This window comes from Haliotis asinina, chromosome 4 (genome assembly GCF_037392515.1).
Source record: "Haliotis asinina isolate JCU_RB_2024 chromosome 4, JCU_Hal_asi_v2, whole genome shotgun sequence".
Classification (NCBI taxonomy): domain Eukaryota; kingdom Metazoa; phylum Mollusca; class Gastropoda; order Lepetellida; family Haliotidae; genus Haliotis; species Haliotis asinina.
In genome coordinates this window covers 7,212,853-7,235,629 of record NC_090283.1, presented here as the reverse complement: position 1 = coordinate 7,235,629, position 22,777 = coordinate 7,212,853, and the positions used below count along the sequence as shown (strand labels likewise).

General features: G+C 40.3%; 2 protein-coding genes across 3 annotated transcripts; one reads left to right on the top strand and one right to left on the bottom strand.

Annotated features, from left to right (window-relative positions):
- The first annotated feature begins 404 nt into the window (after positions 1 to 404).
- Positions 405 to 7,662, top strand: LOC137281234 (zinc finger protein 572-like). Its single transcript, XM_067812376.1, has 2 exons — positions 405 to 569; positions 4,634 to 7,662. Exon 2 carries the CDS (start codon positions 4,664 to 4,666, stop codon positions 6,983 to 6,985), a length of 2,322 nt encoding a protein of 773 aa, XP_067668477.1. The 5' UTR covers positions 405 to 569; positions 4,634 to 4,663; the 3' UTR covers positions 6,986 to 7,662.
- Positions 7,663 to 9,635: 1,973 nt separating this feature from the next.
- LOC137281232 (uncharacterized) lies at positions 9,636 to 16,847 on the bottom strand. Of its 2 annotated transcripts, XM_067812374.1 has the most exons (6): positions 16,549 to 16,847; positions 15,357 to 15,440; positions 14,481 to 14,578; positions 13,765 to 14,101; positions 11,789 to 12,232; positions 9,636 to 10,030 (listed from the first exon to the last, which is right to left on the bottom strand). In XM_067812374.1, coding segments are annotated over exons 2-6 (954 nt in total). In that variant the 5' UTR covers positions 15,430 to 15,440; positions 16,549 to 16,847; the 3' UTR covers positions 9,636 to 10,028. The 2 variants fall into 2 exon arrangements, with proteins under 2 accessions (XP_067668475.1, XP_067668474.1); XM_067812373.1 differs by lacking the exon at positions 9,636 to 10,030 and having other exon boundaries at positions 11,781 to 12,232; positions 16,549 to 16,601.
- Between the last annotated feature and the right edge of the window lie 5,930 nt (positions 16,848 to 22,777).

Genomic DNA, 22,777 nt, shown 5'->3' with positions numbered 1-22,777 from the left:
GTTCATTTACACATCTTAATTGATTACAGCCACAGATCCTCTAAATATCATATCATTCTTTCATTTATGATTGTATATTTCATATCATTATTAAAACATATCATTTTACGGATATTTCATTAAAAAACCGCCAAACATTTCTCTCTGATTCTAAAGTATTCATTAAATCGCCATATGCCTGCTACTGTTCCTCATATTGCACACACGATATTTTTAGAAATTAAAAACGACTATCCAATGTAACAAAAGAAGAATTGGTATTACCTTTCAACCTCAATGATATGAAATCATGGAATGCGAAGGGCCTATCCCATTTTAGTATACTCATGAAGAACGCACTGTAAAATGATTTTCTCAGTTGTAAATCCACATTCGTAGTTGGTCCGCGCCTAAGCTCAAACCACACAACCCTAAGCGAGGTAAGAGACTGCTTGTTCAGCTGACGTTCGAACTAAGCTTGAGAGCGGTAAGAAGTGTGTTTACTCTCCGCACAAAGCAAGCAGAACTGCTCCAAAGATATATCAAGCAAAAATCGGCAAGGAACTCAGCCACTGTCTGTAAAAGCACTGGTATGTATTATTAAAGGATTGATTTTCTTGTGAACATTGAAGCTAAGCGCTGTAAGCATTGCTGATATGGCGACCAATGGCAGTTGGTAGTGCTCACGAGCATTTCGCTCTATGGTTGACCTACTTTCTGAAGCAGAAAGATAACATGCCACTTACGCCTCGTGTAACTCATGTAAAGTCAGTGACGCTAGTCATGCGATGTTCCGTAAGGAACAACGCTCAAAGAAAGACACAGCTATATTATTTCATTATTACGTAATTATACTGTTGGTAGCAAGGCACTTCCCTGATGTCCAACTCTCTTTGTCGGGTCACTGTGACCGGCTCAGCACTGAGGCCCTATCAGGGTTGAACAAGTGTCTTGATATCAGATTCATCGTTTGTCCCGACTTGACATGAAATAAGATAACATTTTATTACCCGAAAGAAATTTCATTTTTGCATCAAACAGAGGATGACATATGATACACTGAAATGTGCATGTCAGTTAAGATAATCGACGAATTAATATGGACACATATGAATGAATGCACACTTTCACGCATTGATACACACAAACACAAGTCATTGTACAAGTCACATATGCACAATATTTTGTATTTCTATAAATCACATGCACTTACAAATATATCAGCGTCTGTGAGAGTATGATATTTTACAAACATTTCATGTATTATTATTCAAAGGGGATAAAAGATTTCTCAGTAAAACGCCTTTCAGATGGAATACATGTGAATACATGACCCCTGAGTAAATTAGTGCCACAATTACAGACGGGTCCTACATTGACCCGGGTACAAAATGCACACAAGTTTCGGCACACTCACATCACAACCCTTAACACACACTAAATCATACAAACTCCTAGACAGGCTATTAATTTTCATTGCAAAACTAATGTGTACAACAACAGCGGATCATTTGCCGTTCGTTATGCAACTCTTAAATACTCACTCAGCCTGCCCCAAGCAATTAAAGAAAAGTAACAATTATAATTATGGACGAAATATCAACCACCTATAGGCAAAAGGTTGACGCGGCGTGTTTGATAAAGCAGCGCGTAAACTCCCATAAGTTCACTTTTAACACAACAATATCTAATAACAAAACCAAAGCCAGTCAAAACGAAACTGCCCAAAAGAGGTAAAATATGTACCAAAAATCAAATCCTGAACTCAGAGGTCCTGATATTTTTTCAACCAACTGCGTATTTACTCCCGTGTCTGTTTATGTATGAGTAATTGCATTTTTTAGGAGTAACTAGCATTTTGTATACTCCCACTAGTTTAAAGAATTGAGTACTCTTACACATAGTGTCTTTTCCTTATTGAGGAATTTCAAATATGTAAATATGAAAAGATAGATGATTTTCAACAGATCTAAGTTTTTAGCAATGCTTATATTCCCAAATAGTTTGCAGCCATTTTTGAACAGGCAACATGGGAGTTACGTGACTACTACGGTCAACTCCAGACAGAGTTTACGACGAAAATAGTATAAATGAATGAATGTGCTTTATTTCCTCCATTAAGACGAAGAGTACATACATGGAAACATCTCAGGATATAATATTAAATATTTTTACATATTCAAGCATAGTCTCTGGCATAGTCGCTGACATAATGCCCACTTCACAGATACAGCCGAGTTTTGAGGTTCCAGGAGCTGATGCTTTTTGGTGTAATGTCGATAAACACAGCCTACTCATTCAGTGACATGTTTTCAGTGAGTGGTGTGATTCCACCTGAAAGGGTGTGTTTGTAGGAATGACTTAACGCTTGCTGACGCTGTTGTAGAGTTCGGGCTCCACAACGAATTATCACAGGCAAACCGATTTAGTTCATTGAGTAAACTACGCAAGGTACTATAGAGGTATTATGTTTTAAGTAATTCTTATGCGTTTTTCTACTTCCAGATTTGTAATTAATTGAGTAAATGTGCTTTTATTGAATGACATACAAAAATGAGAGCCGTATCTGAAGTTCTGTCAAACCTCCAAAAAGGTAAGAAAATACAAAACAAAACGAAACAAAAAAGCAAGCAAACAAACAAACAAAACTATATAAATAAAAACATCGTTAGGATGACAACTGAATTACAAACAGGTGACATGACTATAGACACAATATATTCATATCTGCATAAAATATAGAGACCGAAACGGACAGATGCGCTCAGACTGCAACTAAACAGAAGTGTGTTAAAACATCCTAGTATACTGCATTGACTACCAACGTGGAGTGCTGCTCCAGAGATCATTACACACGAACACAGACCCGCCATTACAAGCACCCTTGGTCCCACTAAATAATAGCCAAACCTCCAAAACCTGGGGTATATCTCCAGTCAAACTCGATCATCTTCAGATAGCAGTATCTTTAGATTAAACAACATATAATCTGTTTGCATTTAAAACGTACCGACGAATTTCACTTTTAACAAAAGTGTGAATCGAATACAGTGAAATTAAGATTGTGAATCCTCACATTTTTACTTTGCCGAATGAAATTTAAGTCTCAGAAATGTATACAACTTAGGATAAAAGTTGTTTAAATAACGACTTATATCCTAAGTTGACGAAAATTCTTAGACTTGAAATCCCTACTGGCAAGGTAAAAGTATTGGGATTCGCAACCGTAATGTGACATTATTTGGCTTACTCTATTGTTTAAAGTGAAATTCATTGGTATCTTTTCACTGCAAACAGGCTGACCGATGAATGGTGCACTTAAACAAAACATAATAATTGCATCACATTTTACAGCAGTCACATGAAATCAACAGACCAATTCTGATGATCTCTCATAATCTTGGACACACGAATACAAAAGTTGTTTTGCGAACGATCATCATTTTGTTGTCACTTTTCGCTATTTCTCAACTAGTTCTAACAACTATATTATCCGCAAGCGTGTGCAGTTGAAATTTCAATTTCACACGAGCAATGAGCCATGCGCAAGATAGACGCATCATGTCCGAAAGCGCACATAAAATCACAGAATCCTCCTCATGGATGCTTTTGTGCTGTTAGTCCACATCAAGGCGATACTCCGTGGTAGCGTCATTCCTCGCTTGTTAGTTACGGTTGTCGGTTTATTATAATGTAATAACCATGGAATCCCTGGATTCCCCTTGTCGATCATGTGGTGTGGAAGGGCTGTATGTTATGATTCATTAACTACACAAATGTACTAGTAGAACCAAAAATCTGTAGCGGCAAATTTCTGATAAGGAAAGAGCTAATGTAACAGTACTTTACTTGAACCCTTGTCATAGATATGCCGAACTTATGAAACACATGACCAGCTCTAAGCAGACTATGTCCACGAGGGGCGGTGGGGTAGCCTAGTGGTTAAAGCGTTCGCTCGTCTCGCCGAAGACCCGGGTTCGATTCCCCACATGGGTACAATGTGTGAGGCCAATTTAATGGTGTCCCCCGCCTTGATATCGCTGGAATATTGCTAAAAGCGGCGTAAAACCAAACGCACTCACTCACTCACTCACTATGTCCACGAAAGCAGTCAGGGTAGACAAGCAGTGACACAGCTGGCAGGCAGCGGGAAGAGCGCGGACAGACCAGCAGAAAGGGAAGCCAATGACTGAACAACCAATACATTCCATCAGCTGCCCAAACTGCACGTCTGTCTTAGCTACCTTCTCCTGGTAGTCTCTGCTGGACTCTGTGGAAAGAGCTTGCTCTGCCTCACATAGAACTGCTAGAACGTATCACCCATTCGCCATGTACGCCAACAGGACTGTGTTGTTTGACGAGTGCCAGAGACATTACACACAATCAGCATTGTTAGGAACCCATCACATTTAGATTCGGTAGTCGCTTGTGGGTCATATAATCAGTAACTGTTACGACGTGAGGGACATATCCTGAACCCATGCAGATCCCCATGAGATTAGTTGCTATTGTATTAGTCTAGTAATAGTTCAGTGTTTGAATGATTGTGATATTCGTTCCTACATTAATTTTCATCAAGAAAACATTATATTGTGTATTCTCACACAAAACAATTTTGAAAAATTGGCCTTAATGTTTAAGGTTTTTACTTCAGGTAAATCTGTAGTTGCTGCGGCTAGTAACCATGGCGATGAAACCGGAGCCAGTGGAGCTTGAAGGAGAGGAAGCCTCGAGGCTGAATCAGGGGTCCGTTTATCCCATGCAGCTGATTCAGAATGAAACCCAAAATAACAGAACATTTTACACAGAACAAGCAGACACTCGTGCCACAGCAGACATCAATAATGACATTGACGCCATCATTGCATCAACATCTGGGAACTTCCGTCAGAGCGATAACCTTGACCAGCTTTGTGAGGAAACCAACGAGCTGAAGCCCATACAGGAGAAGCACCACAGTGCAGTGTCTGAGATCCTGCTGGGGCGGGAGCAGAGTCAACCTGGGGCACGGGGCAAACATTACCAGGACTCCCACTTTCCCACCTACACCATCTCCCGCGGCGAGGTGGAACTCAACTCCAAGTTCCTCCCCAAGAAGTACAAATGTGCGTTGTGTCTGTACAAGACCAGCTACAAGTCAGACCTCAACAGACACATGAGACGTCACGCTAATGGGAGAGAGCTTGTGTCGTGTAAAGACTGTCATGCCTCATTCACATCCCAGTCCACGCTTGTGTTCCACCAGATGAAGTGTCCAAACAGTCACGGCCCCACATCAGGAAGTGTGATGGTGAGCTGTGAGATCTGCCCCTACTCCACTTCCTACAAGTCAGACCTGACCCGTCACATGAAGAGTCACTATACTCACGAATTTGCATGTGATATTTGTCTGAAGCCTTTCAAAGTACAAGCCTTGGTTGACCATCACAGACTGACGGTCCATAACGTCGTTGGCGGCGATGCTGGGACTGAAGGCACGCATACCTCGATGGTTCAGCACTACAATCCCTACCACCAACCCACTGCTCAGACGGCTCCGTCCTCTAATATGTCATTTCTTCAAGACACAAGCAGCACAGCTCTCGCCTACGATGATGCACGTGTTGTAAATGAGGTTGAAGGTGTGTCATACAGTGAAGTGATCCAAGGGGATGCCTTATCCGGGGATTGTGTGGTGATAGATGATGATGAACACGAGAAAGCTAAACCTGGCCCCGAGTTGCTTATCACGGACTGCAGTGTTAACAATCGCCCAAACAACAGAGATTATGCGTATCCTCGTCAGGCACCTGAACCTGTTTCGGTCACCTCTCAGGGAAACATACCGATTAGTCAGACAGCGAAACAAAATGGTAAAATCAGTCGATCGGCAACACCTGATGTGGGTAGCAAGAGTCAGTTACAGAAACAGAGTCGTGTCAGAGAGCTTCTGTCTCTTAACAGTAGCAAGCAGGCCACCGTTACTGTGCCTATCAGACAGTTCTGTTGTGAGAACTGTCGTGGAATATATGCCTCGGTCAAGGAGCTAATGAATCACAAGAAATCGTGCCTTGGATCAAAGACAGTACAGAGGATTTACAGTTGTAGTCTATGCTCCTTCCGAACATGCAATGTTTTGACGTTACAGAAACACAGAAGCAAACATTCTGCGACAGTGTTCAGGTGTGAGGGTTGCAACCAACCCTTCTCGAAAGAAGCCAGTCTTATCAAACATAAACCCTTCTGTCGGAAAGCAATGGCTGACTCCTTAGTTAGGATGAAGTTTGGGCAATCTGGGTTCTCAAGAAACAGGGCCAGGTCCTCTGGTGCTGTTCTTCAAAGGAAACCGAAGTTTGCAAAACCTCATGTGCCAAATCCCAACAAAGACTCGTCCACAGTGGCAGATCAACCCAAGCCCACACTAGTCAGTTTGTCTCCCTCTCTGTCGTCGAGTCCAGGGGATGTACTGACTCATCCTCCAGATACCGGTCGTTTTGCTAGACTCATTTCCGACTTCGACGACTTTGCAAGGAAGCCTTATGCCTGTGCTCTTTGTTTCTACCGTTCAACAAGTGTACATGTCCTTTCAAAACATGTGGAGAATCATCTCACTGGCTGCAATGTTGACCCAATCCCTGAGTCTGCAAGATTTCGAGTTCAGAAGCCAAGTTCACAAGTGTTACATTCACAGTTACTGCCAACACACCATGAACATTCTAATCCTCCAGGGGACGTTCAGAAGAAGTGTGTCAACAGAACCGCCCAAAATGAGTGTGGACTCGCAACACAATACGAAACCCAATTTTTTAGTAATCCTGTTCCCGCCAGAATAAGAAAGGCAGTGGCACAGCTTGGGACTGTGAGACAAAGGCGGGCTCGGAGACCGGCTCGTTTGCCTCAATTCACCAAAGCGTTTACCTGTCGTGTGTGCGGCAAGCATTTCACTGTCCGAAGTCTTCTGCAGCGGCACCTTAGGAAGATGCACAGGGAAGATATGGACACGGGACAAGTCCTGTCTAAAGAGTGACATTGTGCGTACCAAAATCCGGGAATGTTAAAGACGAAATACATATTTTCGTTTTGGACAGTTTATTTTGCATACTCGCATCTAAAGAATGACATTGTCCATGACTGTTACGTACGAAATATATGTATTTGCATAGTTTAGTTTGCATTGTATTTACATTTGGACACCGAAGAACTACATTATAGTCTTGTCTTTTGGTAAAGTCCATGGTCCGAGACGATTTCTGCAAGTTATCCTGGCTCTGTGTACGTGCCAAACCTTGCTTTTCTCTCAGTGACGTAATCGATTGGACACCAGTTTTGCAAAAGCAAATATGCTGAAAATTTCGAAAAAAGAAATCTCATGAAAGGAAGCGTTCATGTTTATGTCTTCTGTATAAAAACCTGACAAGAGTTTCTTTTGCTGTTTACCATAGCGGATGTCCTTACAAACTGTCTAAAGCATCATTACAGTGTATAGCCCATATGTTGTGCCCCAGACCGCTTCAAGTATATGGAACTGCCGGTCAGTGAGGTTCATCTGTTAGAGTTGGGGACGTCTTCACGTGTATGACTTCTCAGTGGAACTCGAGAACAGCTGTACGTTCAACACTCATATTATCCATGTTTCTGGCACGTTTGTTTGTTTGTGTTTTTTTTTCATGTGATGAATAAACACACGGACCTGCTACTGCTACAGTGTGAAGTATTACTACTGTGTTGTGCGGCTTGCAGCGTTACGCATTTCTGTAATGCCTTGAGAATTACAGAACTACGTGTTGCCGGTATCCAGGGAGTATGTCTGGATTACGTATTGGTGCTGTATTACAATATCGTCTGTTGTTGGTGTCCAGGGTATATTCAAACATTACGAATAAGATTTGTTGTGTGTATTACGTATGTGTGGCACATGTCATTGTGTCCCAATTGCGTAGCCTGATGCTTATGATGTTGATCACTTGATTGCCTGGACCAAACCATGTAGCGGTAATATTGCTGAGCGTGGCGTTAGACAACAAACAAGCAAAACCACTATCAAACCGCACTGCTGACTCAGTCTCTTGCATCTTACAGTACTACGTATTGTGGTTGCCGTGAGTATTGCAGTTATTCGCAGGTTTGTCTTCAGTGGTGATTACACTATATGCTTTGTGCACAGTGTTATGTATGTCTTTTAACAGAGAGATCAGTGACGATCCGTGGTAGAATAGGCCTTCAGGAGACCCATGCTTACTATAAAATGCGACTATGCTTGTCGTACGGGGCGACTAACGGGATCGGGTAGTCAGGCTCGCGTTTCATCCATTCCCAATTCCACAGATCGATATCGATGCTCAAGTTATTGATCACCGGATTGTCTGGTCCAGACTCGGTTATTTACAGACCGCCACCATATACACCATGAAGCTGGAATATTGCTGGGTGCGAGGTAAAACTAGACACACTAACTCGTCTACGGAGAACGTATGACAAAGGTGTGAATGTCTCATAATCTGTGATGTTTACAGTATCACCGTCCCTGGTGTGTTTTGTGTATTGGAATAAGGCATAGGGCAAGAATGGTGGATGCATCACAACAATGTGTATTGTACACATACATTAGTAGGAGGACGTCTGTATTCCGTGTACGAAGTGCAGCTTCACGTTCGGTCAGTATGTCGTTAATATCAAAATATTATGCGTACGACTAGAATGACATACGTAGTGCAGTATTACGCATGATTAGTATTGGGTGTTCGTAGGATGGCGTATGAACGCAATTGTAATCATGGTAACAAAGACGAACACACTGACAATAGAGAGGGAAACGATGTTTTTGAATTGATGTTACATTATAGTCAAGACATATATGAAACATTAACGTGTGGATAACGCTGCTAGTTGCAGCCAAACAGGTAGTTGTGTGAGATGATTGTAGTGTTTTCGTATTTCCTACATGTCACAGTATCCTGGCTTAATGTGATAAACTTAATGTGATAAGTCTTTCAACTCAAGTGGTTTGCCTAAAAATATGGATCATGATCTGGTAAATCTCGGAACCTGGTTAATGTAAGGGACGCAACTCTGTACCGAAATTTGAAGTGATTGGGACTGTTGGCGAATGCTCTTGAGTAACCACTTGTCCATGTAAGCGATTGTTAAATAATTAAGCTTTGTAACAGGCTGGAGTTAAACTTGTCCCCTAATCACTTGAGTCCCTTTAAACTAGATTGGGTGCTGTGGGGGTACCTTAGTGGTTAAAGCGTTCGCTCGTCACGCAGAAGACCAATCAGAAAACGACATTATGTGTGAGGTAAGATGCGATATTTTAACTTACATCACTCGGTGGTAGATACACACTTTAGTAGGTATGGCTGAAAAGCGGACCGACGAAATGTAGACAACTCGACACTAATAAACATAAAATTGTCAGTGAAACGCTGATCATTAAATATTGACAGAGTTCAATGTTAGGTACGAGGGAGGAGTACAGAGAAAGGGGCTGCCAGGTGTGCGAGAAAGGATGGAAACAGCACAGCACAGGTAAGTGAATCAATAACTTTGTCGGCATTCATGCACCTGCTTCTCTAACACCTGTCTGTCCCTTAAGCCTTCTGCTCCGACCATTGCAGCCACGTTGACTGTGGCATAAATTATACCTTACACCAATCTTAATTAGGTACAACACAAACTTTCTACATCGCAGTCAGTTTATTTCAGCACACAACGCACATACATTTACATATTGTAAATAACAACACAAACACGGATACTGTAAATAGATTCAATACAATAAATGTGATGAATGTTAGGAGTTATCGGATTTCCATATCAGATCAAAAATATCTGTTGAAAACAGGATTAGAAGACAATGATTAATCCACTATATCAGATAAATATTAAATCTGTCTAAAACAGAATTAACAGGAAAAAAACATTATCCTTCATATTTGAAGGGCTGTATTATTTTGTCTATCAATTTGAGTGTAAGTTTATGCAGACGTGTAACTGGTTGGGGCCAGGTATCAGCTGTTCCAATGCTTATAAAAGTGAAAAGTCATGTTTTCTTCTTGTGGATTGACTGGCTCTGAAACAAACACAAATTGCCATGAGCGACCCTTATATACTTCATAAATGCAAACCATGCACGGTTTACCAGAGTATGTTTTCATCAAATTGTCGACAGGTAGAAAGCTTATAACATCTATGTACACATCAAAATCTTAAACTATTATCAAGAACGTAAACCTCAGGGTTTAAAATCTCGAATTGACTAACGTCAATCGTATCTAAATAGGTAATGTGCAATTACTTGAGTCCAAAACAACTGGGGAATTTCACATGGATTGATTGTAATGTCATAGTAATGTCAACGGTCTACAAGCAATCAGATGTCATTCCATTGCAGCAATATGTCAGTGGAGACATATCTTGATATCACACCATCTGGATAATTGAAAACAATACTACCATGAATGAATTATGCTAGGACTTGCGCCATGAATGATTTTGTTGCAGTGTTCTATGATCTGTATGATTCTGTTTTCATCAAGTGTATAAATATCTAAAGAAAACATCAGCAGAAATATCAAAATCTTGTGGTCACTTGCGGATATTCAATCTGTACAATGTGTGAGAAATACAAGTGGCAGACAGGTAACCAAGGTGTGTCCTTTGTAGTGTAAGCCACTATGAGGTGTTCACTGGTCACGAGTGGATGGGTTGGGGTGGGCGGTTGGGGTGAGTTCAGAATGAGTGAGAGTGAGTGAGTGAGTAAGTGAGCTAATATTAAACGTAACATCGGCATTATTGCAGCCATATCGTGACGAGAACAATTTATTTATATCAATATGAAAATCAATAAATTGAAAACGTAGAAACCTTAGATCGAGGACACTAAAATCACTAGGCTATCACAGATATGAACATAAAACTAGCACTGGAATCAAAAACATTCTGATGAAAGAGGACAATACGATATAAAACACGGGCTATCGATCGCCAACAGCTGAAGGCAGATCGCCACACCAGGGTTCATGGGGACTTACAGTACCTTTGCTCCCTGCAAGGACCCTAGTTGGGGAGTCCCGAGTGGTCAGTGAACAATGTCCATGTAATAAGCTAACCAAACGTTACCTATATGTTAAAAGTAGTTTAAAGCAAGAATCATAATGAATACCGGAGTTAGGCAACAGCCCAAATACTACTAACACGAAGTACCAAGCGAATTCCCACAGTTCGGCATTTCGAGCGGGCAACATTCAGAAAATGTTACTCGCTTGTGTGCGTCGAACACTGATTGGCTTAGAAAACGACGTTTGTGTGTGAGGTAAGATAGACGGATATGGTACTCCTAGAGACAAACAACAATAGTGGAGTATAACGGAGAGAGTTAAACGGATATGAAACTATTTCATACTTATGTACGTGAGTGACCTTTTAGTGTAACTACTACAGCCGTCATCAAGGACTTGGATGCCATTTTATTGCAGCAATAGTACTTGCTGATATATCTCATACCTTTTGATAATTAGTGGTGTTAGAAACGAAATGCCAATCATATTACACGAAGTTGTACAGTCGAACCCCGTTTACCCGGACCCCACATATCCGGAAACCCCGCCTTCCGGACGATTTTTATGTGAAATGAAACTTACATTCAGTAATTGTACTCGCTTAACCACACCCCCATATCTTTAGAACTATTTCCGTTTTTTTATCACAGAATCTTTGAAATGCCACTCAAAGAAATTCATATTGGAACACCTGACGACCACACGGCTTATATTAAAAAGTGAGGTGAAACAACAAACAATTTGCCAGTAACGTCATGAGGTTTACTTACAGAAAAGCCATTTTCCCGTGGACCCCCATCCAGTGGCCACGCTCACATATCTGATCTGTGCTGCGGCCTGGTCTGTCCATGACAGGAAGGTACGGCTCCCGACGTCTCTGCCAGCACCTACGGCGATCCTATTACCGCTGAAGCTTATCCAGAATGGCAGGTGCTTGCTTCCAGAAAGTGGCGTGTGGCGCACAAGTGCAAGATTTGGTCCTTGCTTCCTGTTTCTGATGACGGACTGGGTGTTTGACCAGCCTCCAATGACGATTTCGAACATATTATTAACGTAGTTGTCTCTGCTGCTAAGCAACGCGATGTGAGCGTCATTGGTGGTCTTTACCCAGAAGGTGAAGGATGTTTCTCCGTTGAGGCGAAAACCGAGATCAGCGAGGGAATGGTAGTGGTAGTCGTTACGCGTTGCAAGACAAGTTAATGTGACGTTAAGCCCTGTAACATGAATATAGCAGCATAAAACCTATTGGCTGTTGCATACAGCAAAAGAAAATACGTTGGAGTCTTTTGTTGGGGTGCGATTTGCAATGCACGTTTTATATGCTTTTAGTTCAACACAAATTATCACCTAAATTCAACAAGAAGTTAGGATGTACTGAGTGAGTGAGTTTAATTGTTCACCGCTTTTATCAATATTCCAGCACTATCACAGTGGGGACATGGGTTTCACACTTAAATTGATTGCACTTCATGAGTAGATCATTTTGTACTTGGAGCTGCTTTAGATGCAATTGCTAGCTCTTCATCAACATGTCTTTTGCAAGCGTCTACAATTGGCGTCTGCCACGCACTGAGGTAATCTGTAAGGTGTCGTACCGGGAAGACTAAAGTTTATTTTTCAGATGCCCAGGGGAAGGCTGAAGTGTATAGTTCATTCTTCCTGGGAGAGGTAATTAGGGAAGTACCGCCAAAGCTAAAGATAAGGTACCAGGAAACATAATCCATGTCGGAAGTAGAAAGAAGTCTTTTCAAAACGTAGTTATAATCTTCGCTTCTTTCGGACTTTATACTTAAACTTTGACTTCAACTTATTTATTCTCATAAAGCACCATCGGTGGTCCAAGACCAAAGAATATACAATATCAAGAAATGTACATAAATACAAGCATGCGCCATGACGATGTTTGCGTAACAAATTACACTTGTCAGAGGTTAATATTGATAACATTTGTTACGCTCAAAATTGACAGGGGGCATAACCTTATACAGTGTTGATAAAATGGTCCAGTAAAAGTCATATACGTTTAAAAAGACAGTTGAATTCCTCACCAACTAAATTAGTCAGCATCTAAACAGAAAATGCCGAGTTCAGATAAACCGATTCTGTCAAATAATTGTTTTATGGAGTGTAACCAAGGGTATGCCGTAGGATGTTGTTCATAGTCATGGCTAATATATTGGTATAAAACGTGAGATATGTTGATCGTCTCAGCAGAGGCGAGTTTATGCCAAAAGGACAACATGTTGACATTGATTCTTATATTTAATGTGACTCTACCAAATTCGTCATAAACCGTAATGTTTGGGGTGGCTTTTCTTAGACCACCACAAGTTCATCAAAGTGTCACTTTGTCTTAACTTCTCAAATTCTCTTAAACTCGAAGACAGACCCACAGAAATGTGATTTATCATAAATAATGACAATTTATTGTCAAATTTAATGAAATGTATAATAAAGAATAGAGGTGAAAATTTGTATATAACTCTATTCATATTGTTATATGTGCCAAAATAAAAGAGAATCCACGTTAATCCTGTTTTCTTTGTAATTTGTCTGAACCTCCGAGTGAGGCGCGTCGTGTTCATTCAGCCATAACATAGCACTATAAGTACCGCGAAGGCTACGCTCAATGGACCGAGAAGCGTCAGGATTTTAACCTTCCCGGCCATAAACCTTCTGCAAAAAGGTATCCAACACAAGTCACTCACTACTTCTTTACTACTGACGGTCACGCTAAGCTACTTACCAAACTGCCATAGACCCGTTGATCCCCATCCAGTGGACACAGCGATGTACCTGACGGGGTGAGGGTGGGGGTCTCTCCACGTCATGAAACGCCCAAAGCCAACAGTCGTCCCAGTCCCAACGGAGATCACACCATCATCCCAAGAAATCCAGAAATCACGGAAACGAGTTGCACTCAGTGGTTGGTGGCGAGCTGTCACCCTGTTAGCGTGCTGCATGCCTGTTCTGATCACTGATTGGGTGTTACCCCATCCACCAATCACAATCTCGTATATGTAGCGACTGGTTACACCATCATTCTGTAGCAGGGCCACGTGAACATCGTTTGACGCGCGGACCTGAGAGAAAACAACTGACCTTTATCACCATTTGCAATCATCATTTTCTCCCCCTGTAATTACACTGAGTGAACGAGTATGGATTTACACCTCTGTTAGCTATATTCACACATTGTACCCATGTGGGGAATCGAACCCAAGTCTTCGATAAGACGAGTAAACTCTGTAACCATTAAGCTACCCCATCGCGCGTAAATAACATTGATCTCGGAGAAAACAATTCCAGACGACAAGTCGGAATTCACAGGACAAGTTTCTCTACTTTCTCCAATAGATTGCCATCTCATAATCAAGATGAATGAAATATTTAGACTTTCCTTTTATACAGAAATCCACACATTATACAAATAAGCACGCATGGCGTCAGTTCCTGATTTACCTTGAACTTGAAGGATGTGGCTCCAGGGGATAAGTCCACACCCTGTTCGTGAAGGGACTGATAGCTGTAACTTGTAGTCGTCGCAAGTTCCACGTAGGCTGAACAAAATACAGTAAAAATCGATTAGAAACGTAAAATCTTTCAATGTTGTAGTCAAAGTATTTTGCAGCTCTATATATCACATGTGTATGTCCTTTGTTAGGATTTCACTGAATAAACTGTGATGCATGTCATGAAGTAACAATGAACAGTCCCGTCACACTGGGAAGGTTGACTGGAGCCTGCAAGCGCTGACATATCCTGATGTACGACACTACTCGTGTAGCATAAATACTAGTGTAATATACGCAGTCTCACTGTTTCTATCTAGAGGGAGATTAGGCACGTTTTGTAACCCAGCGACAGTCTGGGACCACTGTACATTGTTCTACCAGAGCTTTTAGAAACTACTTTTTCACAAATTACGTCAAAACGTATTATGACGTGTTTGTAAACTTTGTAATGGTAGCGATTGTCTACTATATTCAATTATTTCTACATGAATTACATATTTACGTGCAGACTAATAACTCTGTCTCTGAAATGAGCATATTTTAAAAGTACAACGTAAAACAAAATAATATAATGAAATGGAGCCCTGAGACTTTCCTACCCCAGATGAATTTATGGGTATCTCTATGTTATGTATTAGTACACGATCTCTGTCGCCTAATTATTTCAGAAAGTACTTGTTATATATGTATCCGTATGTGTGTAACGACTGGTCTGCGGCCCCAGTTGAAAGTTCAGTTCAGTTCAGTTCAGTTCAGTTCAGATGGTGAATTCTAAATGTAGGTCACCTGTCATAATTACAGATGAACCACAGTAAATACTCACGAGGACATCCGTCAGTCACGGTTGACAGCAGCACAGCTGCCAGTGTCGTTGTCAGCAAGTGTATTTTTCCCATCTTCCCTAGTTCTACAACAATTACATGTTAGTTGTTACAGTGAGTGAGCATTCAACTTCAATATTTCAGTCATATCGTGACAATAACAATTTAATTTATATTAATATAATAATAATAATAATCAGTACACTTACAACATAACAATCAATAAAAATCAATAATCTATACACTTATCACATAACAAACCTATCGTCGAAGGACAGTAAAACTATCACAGCTCTTAATTTATAACTGGTACACTCCTATAAGAATTCTCACTATAGGCACGATACAATATTAAAACAGGCTATAGAACACTAGTAACTGAAAGCTGGCACTGAGATAATGAACGATAATGTTTCATGTATTATCTGAGGAGTGCTGATATCAAATTTATTCACTCCAGCAAGTTCTGTCATTTGATATCCTTCTGTACACTCTCTCCAAGACTCGGGGGGCCACACAAGGTGGAATGAACTCAACGTAATGACTTGCAAATGCTAACATAATAACATCAACTAAATGAAAAATCCATGCGGTTGTGACCAGCTCACAGGGACTGCTTATTTGAATTCGCAATTAAAGTTGTTCGTTCTATGCAATTTCACTGAACTTCTCAGAACAAGTAATGTGAGCAGGTTGTGTGACTACAAAAATCACAAAGAATGCAGTTTGGTCATATACAATGTTCAAAGACATATAGGCACATTCACCTTTAAAATAATCTACTCAACTTCCTTCGAAAATGCACATTTAACTGGATCATCCTCATTGTTTGACAAGTTTATACCATCAGTTAATAAATATGATGTGAAGGTCAATAAATGTAATAAATATGATGTGTTTATACATTTTGGCATTAACCAGTTATATAACTCGACGCACAAGAATACGCTTCACATCGCTCAGCTGCGTTTAGAGCGCACGAAAACACGTGAACAGCTCGGTAGAATTTGTTTCCTTTACATACACCTTTTGTCCAAGTATGATTCTTTAATAATTAGCTTTATGACGAAAGTTAAGCGTAACATTTCAAACATTTTAAACATACCAGGGTCCTAAAGTCTACTGATAGATTATCACACCTTTCGCAGTTTCACTAAAACATGCCCCAGCATAAGATTCTGTGAACATGCATACCTTTCAGTCGTCCCTGTTGTTCTCAGTGAAGCCGTCTTGCCTCTGACTGTCTTGCCTGTTGTATCGTTGATTTATATAAACTAATAATCCGGATGTGTTATGTGACGAATGAACGCTTTTACCCTCAGGAACAAGAAACCCTGTAGCTTTTCTTGGAAAATAGTTTCTATTTCCCGTACAGTGTACGTGTTTTTAACGTCAGTCTGAACTTTGATATAATATATTGTTATCAAGAATGACAGCCAAGTTCCAGGAATTGGCATTGTTTACAGTAACTTAAAATCACCGGAAACGTGGTTGACGTCAACATCTCGTGTACATGACCCAGTATTTTGCGGCATAGTGTAAAACCTAGGTTCAGATGGTTGGCTATTGGCTGTTAGTTCACATACTTGCACGTTGCCTTCAACAAACAACTATTTAGAAATCATTTGATAGCCACAAGTAGGGCGGCTAGCATCTAGGAGGCCAGAAACAGATTGGTTGTTAATTGACACCAGATGGCTGAGAATATGTGTGATACAGAAAGTGCAAGTAAACTTGTAAATTATACACGTGATGAAAACAAAACAGAACAACGACAAACGATTTTGCTTCGCATTTAGACGCAGTTTAATCATTACTGAACAAACACACACACACCTCCCTCCCTCCCTCCCTCCCTCCCTCCCTCTCTTTCTGTCTCTCTCTCTCTGTGTGTGTGTCTGTCTGTCTCTCTCTCTCTCTCTCTCTCTTCCCCTACACCCCTTCTCCCCGGCCATTACGCACGCATGACACATTAGTGTAAACAAATATCAAAATATCATAAAAGCAGTTATCATACACAGTTTAAATACATATATACATTCTTTACTGTGGGTTAAGATATTTAAGGATTTGATTGCCAATAACCTTTATTAAGTGCTTAGACATTATATATTATACATTTATACAGAATATGAATATTATGCTTAGAGCATGATCTATGGAATACCTTATTTTGTAAAGAACGGATGAGTCATCAAAACATGTATGAAAAAAACCCCAAAACAGTTTACTGTGGTTTTTTATCCATAAGCTAATATAAAGTTTAGTTTGTGCAGGCATTCATCTTACAATGAACGATTAGCAGATGCGCAGTCTGTCTCCTAAAAGATTCGTTCACACCACTTTGTTCTGTGGTTGGTAGAAAATACATATTGTTACTCAGGACAATCAAGTATCGTCCCAAAAACAATGGTCAAATAACACTTCTATATAATACGAAGTCGCTCAAGAAAACCAGTATGTGCTCGGGTTATAAGGAGGTATATAAACTAAAGAAGAAACAAAAAACAGATTCGTTCGTTTCACACAGGATTCGTTAAAATGAAAATATATGTTACTTGGTCCTCCAAACTTTTCAACTCCATCAACAAAGTATGGACGTCTTGCTTTACTAATAATCACTAAATCTCCCGGGGCTGTTGGAATAGTGCCGCCGGGTTTTAGAGTGTCATCACATCCCTATACACTTTTGTCACAATACTGAAGAAGATATAATATATAGGACCCTGTTGACGGTGAGAGTAAAGGTACATTATTATCAGATACGTTTGCAAAGTCACTGTTACCTGCATCTTGCCTATACACTGGTAAAGTAGGGTTATTGACCTGTCCCTTTTTTATTTGTGTGCTTTTATGTGGCTTCTTTCCACGTCCAACTGGCATGCCCAGGTTTGAGAGAGCAGTGTAATTTGGAAACCTATACTCTTTTTTAAACCAGTCAAGAAACATTTGTAGCGTCTTGATCTTTTCGGCAACAGCAAGTGTGTGTGCACAGATCTTATAAGTAACCCATCTTATGCAACTGGCATCACACATAATTTTACAGTTCTGTTTGTGTGTTCGAACACAGTGGGGGAGTCTGGTTTACTCTGGCTTGCAACATAATATATCATAGGCTTAGAATTATTTATTTGAGTCGGGGCTTTGACAACAGATTTGTCATCACTAACAAGTTTTGCAGCTTTCTGAAACATTGATTCCAGCATGTTAAACGGGACACTTATTATCTGAGATTTGTCTGCAGTAACCGAGAGTGTACAAGTACTGTCTTCATCATCGTCGTCATGCTCTGTGATAACAGGAGTTTCCCGGAAACGTTTATATATACGTTTCCTTTGGTCTGGAAGCATATTAAAATATGTATCACCTACTAAAAATGTTTCATATAAACTGTCCACACGATACTCTCCTTTGACAGCAATGGCTATCTTTATCTCTTGTTCCTGGCGCATGACAAGCCTTTTCAGAGATTTGACAAACTCAGCCATGGTCTGATTCCCTGTACAGTCTTTCGTTATCACATTATTTGTGGCTTCGTTTGCAGTTTGTGTGTATGCCAGTGCCGGATAGCCAAGACCACATGCTGATCTTAATTCAGCACTCATGCAATTCTTATCAAAGATGCCTTGTGTTTTAAGAAATAGTCGAAGCATTCAGCGCCCCTATCATTTTTCTCAGTCCATACTTCCTTTAGATCACTGAGGGCTACATCAAAATCATTATCAAGGTAAGGTTGGACAAGGCTACCTTTAGTTCCAAAGGAACTCAGTTTGGAAACGATGTTGTCTTTCATGTGTAAGTCTCACAGTAAATGGCGAGCATTTTTAAAGTTGTCCTGTAGACCATTACAGAGAGCTTCGTCACCATCAGTTCCAAATGCTATGATTTTGGCATGGGCTGGGGCGTGTTTTACAATGAGTGAAGATAGCATGTAGTAAGACTCAAATTTCTGCCTCAGGTAAAGTAACACTGGGCCTATCATGACAAGATGGACGTCAAATTTATTCTTCAGCATCAGATGCCTGTATGTGGTGACTGTCACATAGTACCGACCAATAATGAAAGTTGTGTCAACACCCATAATGCAGAACTTTTCACGTTGGTGAAAAATTTATCAATATCTTTTAATTGACGGTCATTAGTTAAAAACACCATCAGTTCAGGTGATGATACGTCTCATACAAATGGGTCTCCAGTCAGCTCATCCTCTTTATTCATGTCCATAATGCAAAGAAGTTCATCGCCGTCTTGGTCCCTTTTACGAGAAATATTTGGAATTTGTTGGAAACAGGTTCTTACTTCTGACGTTTTCGATACCCCCTCTTTCTTCAATAAATGTGTGCACAACGTCCTTTGCCTTGCGTTCAGTCTTACAGAGTTCCTTAGTTCTGCTTTTGTTGTCTCCTGGGTCCTATGGTATGCCTGTCCTGTTTTGCTGTTACCATGAGCCCTTACAATTATTGAATGTTCTTGGTGGTCAAAATAGTATTGTACATATATGTAGCGTTGTACATGCCCAGATAAACCAACAAGTCATTATAACTTGATGTAAGCCGGGAGAAGGGGCGTTAACATATTTATGTCTATAGACAACATAATTGTTAACTCGCGAGTTTGGGGAATCAGCTCGCTTAGCAGCTAGGAGGTGTAACTATACCAACCCACACACAACACGAGAACCTGAGTAAATAAACAAGGAGTTTATCATGCCACAGTCACAGGATGATTGTTACATGATAAGGTACAAAAAATTATTAGAACATATTGACACGGTAATCAGGTGTCAAAATACATTATCATTATAGGCCGATATACAAAGTACATAATCATCATACGTCGATGTACACGACACATACTACATAAATCAAGATACATTTCTAACAGATAACATCAACACAATTTCGTTCATACATCTTATAATACTAGCATATCCAAAACAACATTACGCACTACATAATGAAATACACAGTGTCGAACACACTCTATACGTTATACCAGTATCATTGAACACGGGAAGATATTCACTCATAATACATTAATTGAAACAATACACGACACGCTCCACGACAGCCACGAAACCACTTTTATCTAATAGACAAAACATGAACAGCAATACGGGGAGCGAGTTGGGTTTTACAGCGCTTTTAACAATATTTCAGCAATAGCTTGGGACACCAGAAATGGGCTTAACACGTTGTGCCCACGTGGGGAATTGGACCCAGACCTTCAGCGTGATGAGCGAACGCTCTAACCACTAGGGTACCTAGGGTACCGCTCCTGAACAGAGCAATAGAGAGTAATACAGTCTAAAATATATCAACGACCACGTTCCACCTAAACATAACGACCTTGCCAAGGATAATATGATAATATTGCTGATACGTTGTTGTATCTACATCCTATTGCCTAATTCGACCACCGATGACGTGCCTACTGCGAAGTTAAGTTACTCTATCTGTCAGAATTACATAAAGATTTTCATAACGTATTTGACCACAACGACGTTGACAAGCGAAAGACATGATGCATCTGCTGACACATACAAGATATAGGTCTTGGGCATTCGATATCAGTATGACCACGAGTGAAGTACACGATAAATTGGATTAGCCTATCTCTATCTGTTGACACTTACAAGATATTGGTCTTGGACCTTCGTTATCAGTGTGACCCTTGGCAGACTGAAGATGTGGAACGTGTAGCATTTCGATATTTCAATAAAATATTCTGTCATAGAATCTTTATAAAATATTGTGCATTTCCACCATGTTAATATCATGACAAGCCGAAGAGTCATTTCTTTCATCCAGTTTCCAATGTCCATTTGACCTTTTGATTTGCCATGAAGGTGTTCCACATGTCTTCCCGGATCCCAGCGAGTCGGAGAGAGCATTTTTCCAGTGTCCTTTTTTTCTGTGTCCAATAGGAATGTAGCATTGTTGCAGATGTTTTCAGGCACAGGTGTTGCAATCATATTGCTGCAGTGGTTGTCAAGAATAGCCAAAACAGCAGTGAGAGTTTTAACAGGCTTTCAGTCCCTTGAAAAGATTGGTAATGTACTGTCATTTCTACAGTATACATCGTCCTCATCACTTGTCATAGACAGGTCTTCATCATCAGTAAAGGAAAATCTCTTCTTGGCAGAGGCAACTGTTGAAATCGCATTCGATCTTTTCGATTTCTTTTTCAGTGGAGACTTGTCATAGCTGGAATCACTTGATGTAGAACTTGAGATTGTGATGGTTTCATTTTGTTCTTTACATCCCGTTATGATCATAGCGTTATCACTTTCCACACTGTTGCTATTTTCCAGGATATTGAACCGATTATTTCTGGTAACTGGTGCAGAATCTAAACTAGAAATTGTTCTCTGTTTCCGCTGTATTGTCTGCCATCCAGATTGCTCTATGTCCAAGGTCTCATAAGAAGAGAAATGCAATTCCTGCTGATTTTCATTCTCACTTTCAGACTGAATCTCATGGCACTCTGACGCCGCATCTTCCATGTTTTCAGTTGCTGCTCCTGGCTCTACAGTTGTAGGACAGTTGTATTGATCACCTCTTTTTATCAGATGGATGCGACCTTTGGGGACAACGCCTTCCCTCCAAGGTTCAACATACGTTTCTGTGACGTCATGTTGATGTTCCTCAACAACAGTGACCGATATTGCAACAGCAATAGCGCTTAAGACAAGGTCGACAGAATCTTTTTGAAAGCACTTTTTATATGCCCATTTCTTTATTTCTTCTAATAGATCTATATTAGATGGAAGAAATTCATCGTAGAACTGTTCAAATGTCCTCATTTAATTCTGTACTGCCAACAACAGAGAAGAACAGGACGCGCTTGAAGCTTTTGTCACCGCATGTATAATACAATGACCGTCTCCTGGCACTGGTACTTCCACCATATCTCTTGCCTTTAGCCATTTCTAAGATCAAAATATCTGGTGAAGGAAAATATATGTAATATCATAAGTCATTATGTAATATCACAAGTCATGTCAACTTGTTCTAAAACACCTTTATATAGTTGTTGCACTATACACAGCGGCAATGCCACAAATGACCAGTTATCCAGGCGAAACACTTTGAATACAAAGGCAAAGTAGCAGTGAAATTATCAAATAAGGTAAAATATGCTTTAACAAGATCATCAAAAGATCATCAGTTCGCTCCCACTCCACCAAAAATTAAAAATGACAAATCTGATTACTTCAGTAGGTTCAGGAAGTGCTGTCTTCCTCTTGATGATAGTATTCCTGTCTACTCTGTTTGATAGGAGAGGTTATTCAGCTATTGAACAATTCCATGGAATATGGACTAGAAACTTTATAAAGTATTCCTAATAATGTCATACAAAATTGTTGTGTCATAAAGGAAGTGCAACACATAAAGTCAAAGTTGTTGCAGTGCACACAGAC

What these genes read in the sequence shown, in the direction of transcription:
- LOC137281234 (XM_067812376.1), top strand. Translation starts at nt 4,664, where the DNA reads ATGGCGATGAAACCGGAGCCAGTGGAGCTTGAAGGAGAGGAAGCCTCG.
- LOC137281232 (XM_067812373.1), bottom strand. Translation starts at nt 15,429, where the DNA reads ATGGGAAAAATACACTTGCTGACAACGACACTGGCAGCTGTGCTGCTG. An exon ending in CGTGACTGACGGATGTCCTC is followed by an intron (nt 14,579 to 15,356) that starts GTGAGTATTTAC and finishes TATTTTGTTCAG; the next exon opens with CCTACGTGGAACTTGCGACG. An exon ending in AACGGGTCTATGGCAGTTTG is followed by an intron (nt 12,233 to 13,764) that starts GTAAGTAGCTTA and finishes TTCATGTTACAG; the next exon opens with GGCTTAACGTCACATTAACT.